Source organism: Puntigrus tetrazona, chromosome 5, assembly GCF_018831695.1.
Source record: "Puntigrus tetrazona isolate hp1 chromosome 5, ASM1883169v1, whole genome shotgun sequence".
Lineage (NCBI taxonomy): Eukaryota > Metazoa > Chordata > Actinopteri > Cypriniformes > Cyprinidae > Puntigrus > Puntigrus tetrazona.
This window is the reverse complement of record NC_056703.1, coordinates 7,149,027-7,162,847: the sequence shown is the minus strand read 5'-3', so window position 1 is coordinate 7,162,847 and position 13,821 is coordinate 7,149,027. Positions and strand designations below refer to the sequence as shown.

Sequence of the window (13,821 nt, the reverse complement as noted above, 5' to 3'; positions counted from 1 at the left end):
ATCGTGCATTAAATCTTATTTATTTTTTCCCCTCACGTATAGCCTAAAATAAAACAGCATTGCATATATAGATGCATTTACATGTTTATGGTCGACGGTGTAATCTTATGTATGCATGTAAGTTGCAAATGAGTAAAATAAAATATCGATCACCCGCACCAGAAAATAGAGCGCTTTTCATTTGCGTTAAACGCAGTCCTTTTTAAAGTTGCGAATGAAAAGATTTTTGCGAATTTGTGTCAGATCCTTGAAGCAGTCTCTCCAGCACACATGACAAGAGCACGCACTCTGATGTACAACGCGCCTCATGAGAACATTCCAGTTTGGTAAAGTCAGTTTGGAATTTGAATAGCACAGAAGAACCGCCTCTCTGTGATTGGACGAGATCAAAACCTCTGGGCGGAATTCGCTTGTCACTCAACGGCACCCTCGGCTTCCGATTGGCCGGCGGCGAAGTGGGCGGAAAGTTCTCCGCCGTATATATACTATGGCAGCAGGCGCAGGCTAATGATTGCCTACGCTCACACGCTGAGGCAGAAACGACCGCGTTCAATGTTTCTCCACAGAGCTGACTTAAGCCATCGTCCCCGCACGAAATACCGCGATTCTGACTAAAAGAAAGTTTCTTTCCTTCGTCGGAGAGGTGGGAGGACATCACGACCCCCGACCATGATCAACACCATGGAGTGTGCGGTGGATGCACAAAGTCTCATTTCGATATCTTTACGGAAAATCCACAACTCCCGCACGCAGAGAGGAGGAATCAAGCTGCACAAAAACCTGCTGGTCTCCTATGTGCTGAGGAACGCCAGGCAGGTCTACATGAACGAGAAGTACGCCGAAATCTACAGAATGCAGCAGTACGAGGAGGTGATGACCGTCTGCAACGAGATCCAGGAGCTGAACCCTCTCGATCTGGTGGAGGACTGCGAGGAGCAGACGGGGGACTGCTGCGGCAGCGCGACCGAGTCGGCGAGCCTCTGCGGTGCGCTCCTGCCCGTCGGTCACCAGGCTCCTTCGGCGCAGCACATCCAGCCCGGCAGCGCCTGCTCGGTGCCCCTAGCTCTCCAAAGCGAGGAGGTCTGCAAAGCGCCGGACCCCTCGTTCTACCGCAGCTGCTGCGCGGAAGCCTACCCCGTGTCCAACTGTGACTTTTCGCCGGTAAGCAGCATGCACTGCAACAAAACCACAGTGCTCGATTTGGACACGCACGTCGTTACCACGGTAGAGAACGGGTATTTGCATCAGGACTGCTGCGCTTCGCTCCAGCAGTGCTGCCAGGGCGCGCAGAGCCCGGCCAAGAAACGCAAGCTTGACTTTGGGTACTACGTGTCCGAGATCGAGGAGGTACCGGATTTTACGCCGTGCAAGAGAGCGAAATTCGAGGACTCTTCATACGCGAGCACGGAGCCCTTGGACACGTCGAACATTTCCAACCTCATCTCGATCTTCGGCTCGGGGTTCACGGGACTGGTGAGCAGACAGGCGGACTTGGAGCAAGCCTTAAACGGACAGTTCTGTAGCAAACAAGCCCTGGCGAGTTTAGGGGCTTGGACGAGAGCTATTGTAGCCTTTTGACTCTGTGGTTAACGCGAATGCAGATACTTTACGGGGAAGAAAAATTGTACAAAGTCTAAGACAAATTGACTTTTATTTTTGCAGCAAAGTTATTTAAGCCTCTTTTTTTTTTATTTGGGTTTGTTGTTTTTTTTTTTTTTTTAGTTTCGTTTCAGTGGGGGAGGCGGACGGTGGTTGTAGCCTACCACTTGTGATGATGCATCCTTTAAAAACAAACGTCGATAGTACAACAAGCGTTTTAAAACCAAGTTGAATTTCGTTGCCTTAAACCCAACGCAGACTGCTAGCTATGGCCACAAACATGGAAAGTCTCTGAATGTTTCGCTCGTGGATTGTTTCTTTTCTCTCTCCCTTCCTTCCCAAGAACTTCCACAAAGATGTATTGTAAAATAACATTACAGCCCATGTAATGTTGGGAATACCAGGCTGCAAGCGGAAAAGCCTATATACCCACTGCACGCTTATTTCTCACACACAGAACATAACACTTTAAGCGGCCGTGTCACGTTTTCTAACGTTTTAACGACTACCAGTAGAACAGGCTACAACGACAAGACTATCTGAGCTCGTGCTTACAGGAAGAGGACTGGCTTTGCACAGACTACATTCTGTAATATCACACAAGGCAATCAAGTAGGCTAATTGAAGGTGCAATATTTGAACCCCCTCCCTGTCGCGGTTTGTTGTTTTCTGTTTTCTGAAATGTGCTGTTGAACGTGGCGAGGACTGGAGCGTTTTGTTGACTGCACTGACCTACAGCTCCAGTTCCTCCGAGTGCGTTTGTAGTTCGCCTGCGCCAGTCACCTCATCAACGCTGAACGTTGGGGCCGTTAATTAACACTACAACTCCCATAATGCACGCCGTGTTTTTAATCTGCCAGGTATTTTTGTTGACTATCCAGTCTCCAGCGTTAACCATCTCCCGCCCCCTTGCTCTCAGAAAAAGTTTAAGCCTTCACAGTAATTCATGATGCCAGCATTTGCTTGGTTTTGTGGGTTTGATTTTATTTTCTACAAACTTAGACCTTTTGTTCTAAAAAGGCGATCTCATAAATTAGCCATACGTCCTCACATTATATAAGCACTATGTGTACTGAATTAAAGACGTTTTCAGACGTATTCTCCATATTTTGTTGGTATTCTTGTATTTTTGTGCATATTAAATTGTATATCACCGGGTAAAACTGTTTTAGAAAGTATTTGTTTAAAATTTATAACCTTAATAAAAAATGAAACTTACTTTGCATTGCCTCTTTTTTGATAAACAAAGAGCGTTCATTACAGCTGCCTTAAAATTTAGGCCTCCTGATACTGAGCTTGGCTCACTTAAGCAACACGACAGAAAGGTTACATGTAAGATCCAACATCCTCAGCACATCTCATCTGCCATATCCACAACGACCGAGGTCATATTCATAACATATTTCCCATATAGTCCGTGCTTTGCTGTAAGTGAAGCAATAGGGAAAGAGCGTTAGATTTCCAATCAAGCATTAGTCTACAGAGCTAAACATTTCTAGTACTCAGTGGTCCCAATGCATTTAGGTTTCCTTATTAATATTCTCGGTGTTGTTGTGGATCACCTGAAATTTAACTCTATATATACGCCATTACCTGTGGGATATTGAACTGTCAACGCACACCAATAATGGACCATCTAATGAAAAGGTAAGTATATGTATACGCACCAAAACAGAGCATATCATTCATTAAAGCCTACATTCAAATCTAGGGATCTGAAGCAGGGACCAGACTCCTAAAAGCAAACTTCACAAGCGTCACGTCCTATTGGCGGGCACCGTGTTCACTTTTTTTTATAGCCAGGAACTCTCTCTAAACTTGCAGGCTGTGTTATCTCTGCTGTATGCCACATGGTGGTGTTCTTCAAAATCAATGAATGAAGGTATTAGAGCGCCTATGTAGCGGCACCTCGGGCTGACCTCGAATCCGCTGCTCCCTGCAACCCCCTCCACCCTCCCCTCCCTGTCCTCTCTCTGGTCTCTCTCTCTCATCTCCAGCCGAAACCTCTCGACTCCTCTCAATCTGAGATACCGCAGTACACCCGACACATCAACGTCCAACGCGCACGGGCTGTTATCAAGTCGTTGTCACGGCTATTTTTCGACGAGCGGCTCCGCGCGCGTTTAACTCTCGCTTAAAAACGCAGGTAACTCGGTCGCGCGGTACATCGCGTTTAAAGCAGTGCGGATATGTCGCGCGGTCGCATCGTGCTTGGTTTGCATTGCGACGACACGTCCGAGAAATTACTGAATGATTCAACAAGGTTAAATTAACGTCGGGTATAAAGTGAGCGCAAAACGTAACGTTTGAGGCTTTTTGTGCTTTTTTTTTCTCCCCGAATAGGCTGATTTTGGGGATTGGTGCCTATGCTAGCGTTACCATTTTTTTAAAAATACAAAAAGACCTTTGTATATTCGTTTAATTTTTTGACAGGGCGATGCACTGCATCCGTGCGACGTGTGGCGAGCTCCTCCGCGTGGCCAACGCGGGAAACGCCGCCGTGGAGAGCGAATGCAGATTTTCTCATCGCACGTGATGGAAGGATCCGCGCGCCTTCGATTATACACGCGCGCGGAACGTTCAACATAGATAGCGCGCGTTTCATTAGCCGGTGAACGTGATGCATGTACTAAATACGCTTCTGTTTACACCTTTCAAAATGAGCAGCCTTGTGAGACGGGCTCAGCGGTAACATCAAATGTTAATGAAGACAAAAGGCAAGACTTTAATCTTATCTTATCTCGAACCGCGCCTGTTGAACTCGGCAGTGGAGCCCGCGTCTGAATGCAGCTGAATAGAAACGGGGGAGGCGGATGGGTGTTGGGGGTGAATTCGACATGCGTTCATGTCAATTACTCAGCAAGCTGTGCGGAGTTTCACAGTGGGGCTGCCGGGCTACAGTGACTGGGCAGATGCTGAATTTGGCAACCAGCGAAAATGACTCGACTGAAACTACAGAATGTGAATTGGCTTGGCCTGGCTTGCATGTACGCAGGTTTGGTTAAGACCAAACTACAGAACCGACATTGCATCGTTTCTTTATGTAGCTTTTTAAGAACACGATTTCAGGTTCAAATGCGCACATATAGACATATTATGACCGAAATCATAAAAATATTCCCTTTATGAGGTAATGAAACCTTTTATCCGAATTACACAGCGCACAGCTGAAATACCTGTGATAAATTGACGCGAATTGTGTGTTGTGATGAGGAAAAGAAACCTTGTTGGCCTCTGTATAATTGTAAGAGTCACAGTGTTAGTGATTAATTAACTTGAAACTTAATTGTGCTGGTTGGGAAGTGAACAGAATGTCCCATTCTTAACTCCATTTCATCTCAAAAAGTATCGCTTTTATTGAATGCTCTCAATGGACACTCAAAGTCAAATGCGAAACACTAACCTTTTGAAACTGAGACTACACTTAAAAGTACGGAGCTGCTGCAACAAATGGTTCAAGCAAATCCTTAGCCACAACCATGATATAAGATCATTTTAACTTACGCATCTTTAATTTAAAGCATTGTTCGTAGCTGGCTGCTGACATCCAGTTACAGGAATGATGGTCTTGTAACATTTAATCCCAAGTAGATCATAGAGAGAGCACTGGTGCCAATGGTTTCAACGATCTGCTTGGGCCTAACAAAGCTTTTAGGGAAGGTCTGTTAGTTTCATCTAAAAGTAAAATCAAAAAGTGTGATTCTTGAAAACACTCTTCATCAACCTAATGTGCAGATCTATGAAAAACTTACTCTGTAAAGGAAAAATATTTTTGTTCACTGATGAATCGCCCCGTTCTAAGAGTAACAAAAGCATTTTCAGTAATTTTAACATGCGGACGTACCCTGTTCATTTATTCAGACAGAAAGTAGTATAGAAATTAAATGTACTTTACTGACGCTGCATCATGCTAAACTGCTGGATCCGAATTCACATAAGGGTCTTTTTTAGCACTTTCGCTCATCCCGTTTTCAGTTAAGTGAACATGAAAGAAACAAGCACAGCCAAAAATGTAAAACTAAAGTGGTTGACAACTTATTAATGTCTCACATAGGTAAAAATGACACTTATCAAAACCATTCACGACACCGCATGCCTCGGCAATCTTTGATGAATGAACAGCAAGATGTTCACTACAAGTGCCTTTTGAGACACTGATGCTCCATGAACTCACAAACACCCACCCACGCGCGCACACACACATTATTGTTCATTGGCTTCAGATCTTTGCACACAGGAAATAGAATCTATTAAACCAAAACCAAGCCTTCAACCGTTCATCGTGACAAGCTCTTTCTTTATATACACATAAATAAATATAAATGCCAATCCAGACGAAAATGTATGTGCATAACTGCGTTGAGAGTGCTCACTGCAGGTGTCTAAGCAGCAGTTCAACTTCCTGCTTGCCGGGAAAAGAGAAATAAAACCATACAGACAAATTGCGTCACTTAAAGAGGAATATCAGAGGTGGCGTTTCATATGCAGAACTAGTAGATTGTGAAGAGCAGGGCTGTTAAGATCTACCGTTCTAAGAGTTTAGCTCAACTCTACTCAAATACACACCTGAACCTGCTAATCTAGGTCTTCGGGGGTTCACTGAAATCTTTTAGGTCGAATGTATTAGAGCAGGTTTAGGACCGAACTCTCCAGGAAAGTAGATCTTCAGGAGAAAGGCCAAGCACCTCTGGTGATGAGAATGCATATTTGGGTTTGTTAACTGGAACTGAAGTGAAGTTGAAGTTTGGTTGCGATCTGCGATGAGCCGCAAATTCTTTTTCTCGTCTCTCGTCACGGTTTGACTGGCTGGATGGAGAGCAGGCTGCCAAACTTGAAATGCTGGATGACGGGGAATTTTTCTAGACACTGTGAGAGGATGACAAAGAAAGACTTTGCTAGTATCAGTCAACTTTACAGCAAGTCTCCAAATAGAATTATACTCAGTGAAGCTGAGAAATTGTAAAAAATTATTACAATTTAAAACAACTTTTTTTTTAAAATAAAATGTAATTTATTCCTTTTAATGGCAAAGCTCATTTTTCTTCCGTCACATGCTTCTTCTGTGTCCTAACTACACTCTACCTCACAAGATGCCAGCGACTAATAATTTGTCATAGCCAATCAAAAGCGTGTGTGGGCTGGCTCTCTCTGGAAGCAAACCGCTCTTGCAACGAAATGGAAAAGTTCCCAACCCGATTTATAAATATTTAAACCCTTTTAACATTATAACATAGTACATAATGAGTGACTGGTACCATCTTTGTAATGGAATATGCTTGTTAGTTTACATTGCGTTCACAGTTCAACAGCCTAAATCTTTGCTTTAAATTATTTTCGAGATCGTATCTATTGTTGCTTTCAGTATGGCTTTATACGTCAACGCTAAATAAACGCTAAATAAAGCGCATAATGAGTACCTGAAATGATCAATGCCATAGTTTGTATAGTATTGCGCCAGCTGTGAAGTCGCAGAAATAAAAAGCGTTTGTAAAATAGAAATTTTAAGTATCACCATCGCGGTTGATCAAGACAAAAACTCTGATTTACTTGAAAAAAACACTTTTTAAATCATCTGTCGCGGTGTTTGTAGACGCAATTTAATATGCTGTGTTTTAAGAAATATTCCTTATTATTATAAATGTTGAAAACCATCGCGCTGCTTTTCACAGAAAGCTTTTTTCGGTGCTTTCTGATGAACAGAACATTCAAAAGAACGGCATTTATTTGAAACAGAAACCTTTCGTCACACTTTAAATGTCTTGACTGTCGCTTCTAAAACAATTTAATGCTGAATAACAGTCCGTGCAATGCTCTTAAAGTGTATACTATCCTCAAACTAAACATAAGGTCAACGGAGACGAGAATCAAGGGCTTCTCAGTATGTATTTTAAATGTAGAAAAAAGTCAAATAGAAACAAATGCACACCGAAATGTCACTCAGGTAAAGAATTAAAACCTTATATATATATATATATATATATATATATGCATTTATAAAATCGTCCATATGAACAGCTTTCATACTCATGAAAACATCTCTTTAACTTGTATTTGACTTGAAAGACATCAGTAATAGTCATGAGTCCCTGGCTGACGGAGTCAAAGAGAGAACGAGAGTGTGATATATACGGGGGTGGGGAAAGACAGACAGGGCGAGAGAGAGAGAGGGAAGGAGGAGGGGAATTTGCAGACAGACTGGCCCCTCAGCGCAGAGCGGAGAGAAGGGGGAGGGAGCACAGCCGTCTTCTCAACAACACAGGATGTGGGCTTTGGAGGAGGGGGTGGGGCACTCGGTTCTTCCCCTCGAACACACATGCTTGCTCAATTAACTCCTTCAGCTCTGGGTTTCAAACTTCATGAACTGCGAGTCCACCGCTTGGCATTCGTAATGACGCAGTTATAAATGTTACATGTAGACCGTGTCAGTGGGAAGCCTACCTGCTTTCTGAATCAAATGTTTATTCGAATCCTTTTTTTGTTGTTGTAATAAGTGTAGTAGCAATTAATGTGCCATTTACACACTATATAAGGAGTCCCTGTCACACCAAGTTTACTCCTGACGTTTGAGTGTTTACAACACCATGATACTTACTTCCGCTTTATACATTCGTATGAGGCCTTGATTTACTTTGGACCAGGAAGGAACTGCGCTGATGTTCCAAAGCTGATTCGAGTGCTCAGCAAAAGGGCCGGTTTTCATCTAAAAGAGGACAAATGAGTAGTGATTAAAAAGATGACAGTAAACTTAAGATATGCAGGGCAATTAGCATTATAGCAGGATTTAACTGAACTATTTGAAACCTAACAATTCTACTTAGAATAGGTTTTCACTTTTAACTGTGGGGGGAAAGTTGCTGAGATAAAATAAATAAAAATAAATAATAAAAATTATTACAAAACAAAAACAAATGAACTGTTTTATAAAAAAGCTGCATTTAAAAAAATAAATAAAAAATACAGAAATATGGAGATGTTTGTGAAACATTATTATCATTTTAAATAGCTGTTTTTTTTCCTTTTGAATGTTTTAAAATGTAGTCATGTGATCGCAAAGCTGAATTTTCAGAAGTCATTACTCCACTGTTTAGTGCCACATGACCCTTCCGAAATCATTTTAACCGGCTGAACTCATGATAAATGTTTTCTTTCATGAATAGTACTTCCAAATGAACGGGATTTATTTAAAATAACATTAACGTTTTAAATGGCTTAACTGACGGTCTTGCATCCATTGCAAAACTTTTTTTAAACAACTTTTGATTGGTAGGATGTGCGTGTGTGACGTAAATAAACGTAATAAAATGTTAAGAATAATATCAAAAGATTATTAACTCTTCTGTAGCACTGGTAATCTGACAGTCATTATCAACTCACTGTACTATGAGGTCTATTCATGAGAATTTATGAGAGAGAGAGGGGCTTGTGGGCTGCCCTTGGGAAAGAGCACTTTATGAATGGCAGTGCTGTGCCGCTTTACTCCACACACACACACACTGCTCTCGTCGAGCCAGACTTTCCAGAGACCTACTAGCCCCACAAAGCGGAATGAAGAGAAGGAAAGGGAGGAGAGAGAGAGAGAGACACAGAGGAAAGAGAAAGAGAAAGGAGGGGGTGGGCCCTAGGGGCCTTAGGAGTGATTCACAACAACGTGCAGGGAAGGAAGGAAATGACTCATGTGAGTGGAGTCCAAACGCAACCTCCCTGAGAGAGAGCGAGAGAGAGAGAGAGTTTTAAACTATATATTGTAAGTATTAACATGAATGGAACCTCTGAGTTTTTGTTTGTGCGATCTAAATTTCTTCATCCTGACAAAATGAAAATGAAAGGAAAAATGGTCTTTCCACGAGCAGATGCCACGAGATGACACACACCTCATTGATGAATTTAATGCACTCCAGAAACATGTAGTCTTGGTGGTGCTCGTTTACAACCTTCTCCTCCACAAAGTGTCTGGGCTCCAGGGTTGGGTGGTCTACACAAAAACACATGAACAACACACTTTAGTTTCACGGTGTGACCACCAGGTGTCTCCAACTAATTGCAAACAACAACGTACCTGAATTTAGCCCGCTCTAGATATAGTGCTTTTGAATTTTAAATGCATACTAAAACTATTCAAAACTGTAATAAAACAGAAATGTAAATTGTAAACATTTAACAGAAAATGTACAGAAACTGAAGCCTAAGTATTAAAATGACTAAAACTGAAACAAATATTATAGCTGAATAGAAATACAAAAAAATCATAAACAAGACAAAAGCACATAAATCACTCAAATGTAAACTAAATATTATAATAGCACATAAATAATAAATCTAACAAAAAGTTGCAGTGAAAAATCGTCACCTATGAGCTGTGAGCTCCCCCATATGAAGGGAAGGAATTGAAAGTCGTCAAGACCCCACACTCCCTGACTCCCTGCTGGCTCCATCCTATACGTCTTCTGCAGTTTGCGCATCACTCGCAGATATCTACACCAATGACATCATATTGTTCAATGCAAATGAGTTCTTCACAGTTTTACGCCATCAGTGACCGTGCATTAGACTTGCTAGAAGTTAAAGTATTTATTATAAGAAGTCAAGCAATAAGATGCACCAACTTGTCAAAAACTTTAAATATGATGGCCAGCTGGTCCTCCATGCGCAGCGCTCCCACCTTACAAAGACAGCAGAGGAACGCAGCAAATGCCGCCTCATGACCTGCACACAGAAACACGTTATTTCTTAGGCTAAATAATGCAACCAGTGGTTCCTACAAGGCTGAAGGAGCTCTATGGCAACACAGCATTTTACCTGATTGGTGAGCTTATAGTCTGAATTGGATGTGATGAGATAAAATGGCACTGTACCACTGAATAACGGCAAGGCGTTTCTATTTGTTTGCATTGTAGCTGCTGGCTACACTCAAAAACAACATATAAAGCATGAGTGGTGTAATTTATTTAAACAATAATAGACTCATGAACGTTTATCAAAGTGTGAATCATGTTTTTCACATAAAAATCTGACAAGTATTGTTTAAGGTTTGTAATCTTTAAAATAGGTATCTGAATGGTGTTAAGCTCTCAAAAGCTCCTAGATGTGTTTCAACAGCACCCTCTAGTGATTATCCAGAAGAACAACATTAAATACATAGATGCTTGTATATAATGGACCCCTTTCAAGATCTCACAACGTCATAGTCTGGCAAACAGTAGTCTGGCAAACTAGTTAATATAATAGTTCCCACTTTCTCCAATATCAAAAGTGCCTCTATGATTTTAACAAAAAGAAAAACAATATTGAGAGATCTATTAAATTGGCCAAAACAGAGAAAGATGTCAAATTTGGCATCACTCCCTCATCCTCTGTATTAGAAACACTCATGCAGCTGTGTTAACTAGTATAATTAAAAGTATACATGCTGTATATATGTATATGTGTGTATATATGTATATATGTGTGTGTGTGCGTGTTTAAAAATGAAAATACAAAAAAACCTAAAATCAGTCTATATAAAGATTTCATATAGCTGTTGTTTTAAAAGTAAAAATCCAAATGACCATTTCACGTTCTGTTACTATTCTCTCTTATGTGACAATTAAATTTATTAATGAGTGATAGACAAAAGTAAAAAAAGACAACTACTGAAAAACATATAGAATCATGTAAGAAATACAGCGAACACTTATATTTGTTCTTCCCCACACACACCTGTGCCGTAGTCAATCCTGGTGGAGTTACCCACAGACTCTTTCAGGTAGACAGCGATCTCTGGAGCAGCATCATGACGCTCTGATGGCAGAACGGCTGTGACCAGAGCCTCTGCTTCCTGTACACACAACACACTGCTACGGCATCTCATCTCACACGAACAGTACAGAAATTACACATTGCCATTAAAAAAATTTTTCTCCATAACCAACATTTTGGTTAGTTTGAAGAAAAACAACAGGAGACAAAATGAATGGTGTATATCTTCTGAAGGCACTGTATGTTTAAAGTTACTAGCAACGTTTAACCAAGAATTGTTACCAGTTTAAAAGGTAAACAATGGTCATACACATATTTGGGCACTCACTTGGTCTAGTTTAGCATACCATGTACGGTAAGCTTTATTGCCGAAGCGGGAAGGCTGGTCGACTGGTGGCGTCTCGTCGATCCAGCGATCTAATGTTGCCAACATAGCAAGCAACTTCTCCACTGTCTGAAAAAAAACAGATGCAAGCATATTTCTATGAGCTTGATCCATGAGCATCTATTATTGTGACCGAAACAAATGCACCCATCACTTCATCTGTTACATACAGACCAAAAACAGGACAGTGACCCACCTCAGACACCTGGTATTCACAGGTAAGTTTCTTTCCCTTCACGCCCTCATTCAGGGTCAGAACGAACCCCATGTAGTCTGCATATGCCTACTTACACAAAACAGAAACATGCTCAAATGCAAGCGAAAGAGGGTTTAATAACTTTAAAGGGAGATGTAAGCAAGTAATATATTTTAACATGGTAAATAAAATTTACACATTTCTAATCAGGGAAAAGACAGAGTGCACAGGTTCTCATGTTAGGACCGTCTCTTTACAATGGTGCTAAAAGAATGTGACGAACAATAGATATTCCTATTTTTATCTCCAGAGATACTGAGAAAAGAGACTGATAATGAGCTATTTTTCATCTCTAAAAAGTAACAGATAAACTGCTCTTAAACGGGTTTAACAACAAACCTGTGATCTTTTCCATTTGCCCATATCAGGCACCATGCTGATCTCCTTCTTTGGCACCATGAAGTTGAAACTGATAGGATTGGGAGGCTTGTCATCCTCATGAGAGGAGCCTATTCGAAAGACAAAAAATATAATAGACAGATCCGAATTTACTGTCAAAATAAATTATGTTAATGCTAATAATGGAACTAATACGAACTTCTGTATTAAAGGGGTCATTTGATGTTACTAAAAAAAACATTAATTTGTGTATTTGGTGTAACGCAATGCGTTTAAGTTAAGTTAAAAAAAATCCAAATACTGTACATATTGTTTCTCCTCTAATCCCTGTCTACTGAATATGGGTCAATTTGTACAAAGCTCATTGTTCTAAAAAAAGTGAGAAAGGAAAACATAAAAATCACATATGATCCCTTTAATAAACTGGTTATAATTTACTGTAAAACTTTTGAAGGACATGTCAGGTCCAAAAGTAATCTCTTCTCCAGACCCCAAAAAATACAAAAAATACAAAACAAAGGTTGCAATCCTCAGTATTTATATGGTAATCTGACAGAAAGGATTGAAGAAATAATAGTAGTCTCACACATCTCACCTAACATATTAACAATTAATGTTAATTACACAGTTGCATTTGTATTTATTGTGGGCTGGCAACTACACTTAATGGCTTTGTGTGGCAATGAACACGTTTATTAAGAGCTGGGGTACAAATAAAGTATAAAAAAAGTTAAAAAACAAAGTAAAAATATCAAAATCGAAATTACTCATAATCATTTCTTGCAGAAAGGATAATATGAAAGTAGTTTGAGGGTGTACACAGTTTCCAGAATATACTAAATAGGTAAATTATATGAATATTGTTCTTTTCTTCTTTCAAAAAACGTTGCAACATCCTATTATACACAACATATCCATATCAGAATATATCAACATGCTACGCTAGAACCGATAACTCCATATGCTAAAGAGTAGGTTTACCCAACTAAGTTTAAAACTGGTAAATATATGGAAAGGCTATGACTACACTCAAACTAAAATATAACCCCAACAGCATTGTAAGAACATTCATACTGCAAATAAATAATAATATCAGGTCATTTGTTCGCAGAAAAGTCGTAATAAGCTATATTTGCGCCACGGCGCAGAGCTGTCAGACTCATCGATTCATTACATGAGGTGAGCCCACAATTAAGCGTTTTTCCTGCACATATGTACACCCCTTTCACCCCTTCAGGTGTTGAAAAACAGCGTATATAATCTGCAGACATCACCGGTGTCTTCGCTTTTGAATTATCCGCGTATAAATGAAGGTTTGGTTGATGTGAGTTACCTGACGGCTGCTCAGTCTCCGCCATGTTTACTGTGTGAACATGAAAAACACAACTCTTCAATTCTCACACGCAGTTTCGCCTAAAATATATACATTTTTAAAACACGATGAGCGAATGTAGCTGCTGTGAGAAAATGTTACTGCATTGATTTGTAACATGCGTAATATGTAAAC

At 40.5% G+C, this 13,821-nt stretch overlaps 2 protein-coding genes across 2 annotated transcripts; one reads left to right on the top strand and one right to left on the bottom strand.

The window, feature by feature from the left end:
- The first annotated feature begins 487 nt into the window (after positions 1–487).
- ier5l (immediate early response 5-like) lies at positions 488–5,354 on the top strand. Its single transcript, XM_043239709.1, has one exon. It carries the CDS (start codon positions 670–672, stop codon positions 1,576–1,578), a length of 909 nt encoding a protein of 302 aa, XP_043095644.1. The 5' UTR covers positions 488–669; the 3' UTR covers positions 1,579–5,354.
- A 258-nt stretch (positions 5,355–5,612) lies between these two features.
- Positions 5,613–13,690, bottom strand: ptpa (protein phosphatase 2 phosphatase activator). The gene is made up of 10 exons (XM_043239708.1): positions 13,648–13,690; positions 12,315–12,424; positions 11,916–12,002; positions 11,663–11,788; positions 11,296–11,413; positions 10,203–10,302; positions 9,947–10,071; positions 9,471–9,571; positions 8,192–8,299; positions 5,613–6,465 (listed from the first exon to the last, which is right to left on the bottom strand). The coding sequence occupies exons 1-10, from the start codon at positions 13,670–13,672 to the stop codon at positions 6,391–6,393; spliced, it is 975 nt and encodes a 324-aa protein (XP_043095643.1). The 5' UTR covers positions 13,673–13,690; the 3' UTR covers positions 5,613–6,390.
- Between the last annotated feature and the right edge of the window lie 131 nt (positions 13,691–13,821).

Bases quoted from the DNA above. Each gene is read 5' to 3' on its own strand.
- ier5l (XM_043239709.1), top strand. From the start codon at position 670: ATGATCAACACCATGGAGTGTGCGGTGGATGCACAAAGTCTCATTTCG.
- ptpa (XM_043239708.1), bottom strand. From the start codon at position 13,672: ATGGCGGAGACTGAGCAGCCGTCAG. The intron at 12,425-13,647 runs GTAACTCACATC...TCTTTCGAATAG, and splicing joins GGAGACTGAGCAGCCGTCAG to GCTCCTCTCATGAGGATGAC. The intron at 11,414-11,662 runs GTGAGTGCCCAA...TTGTGTGTACAG, and splicing joins GGTATGCTAAACTAGACCAA to GAAGCAGAGGCTCTGGTCAC.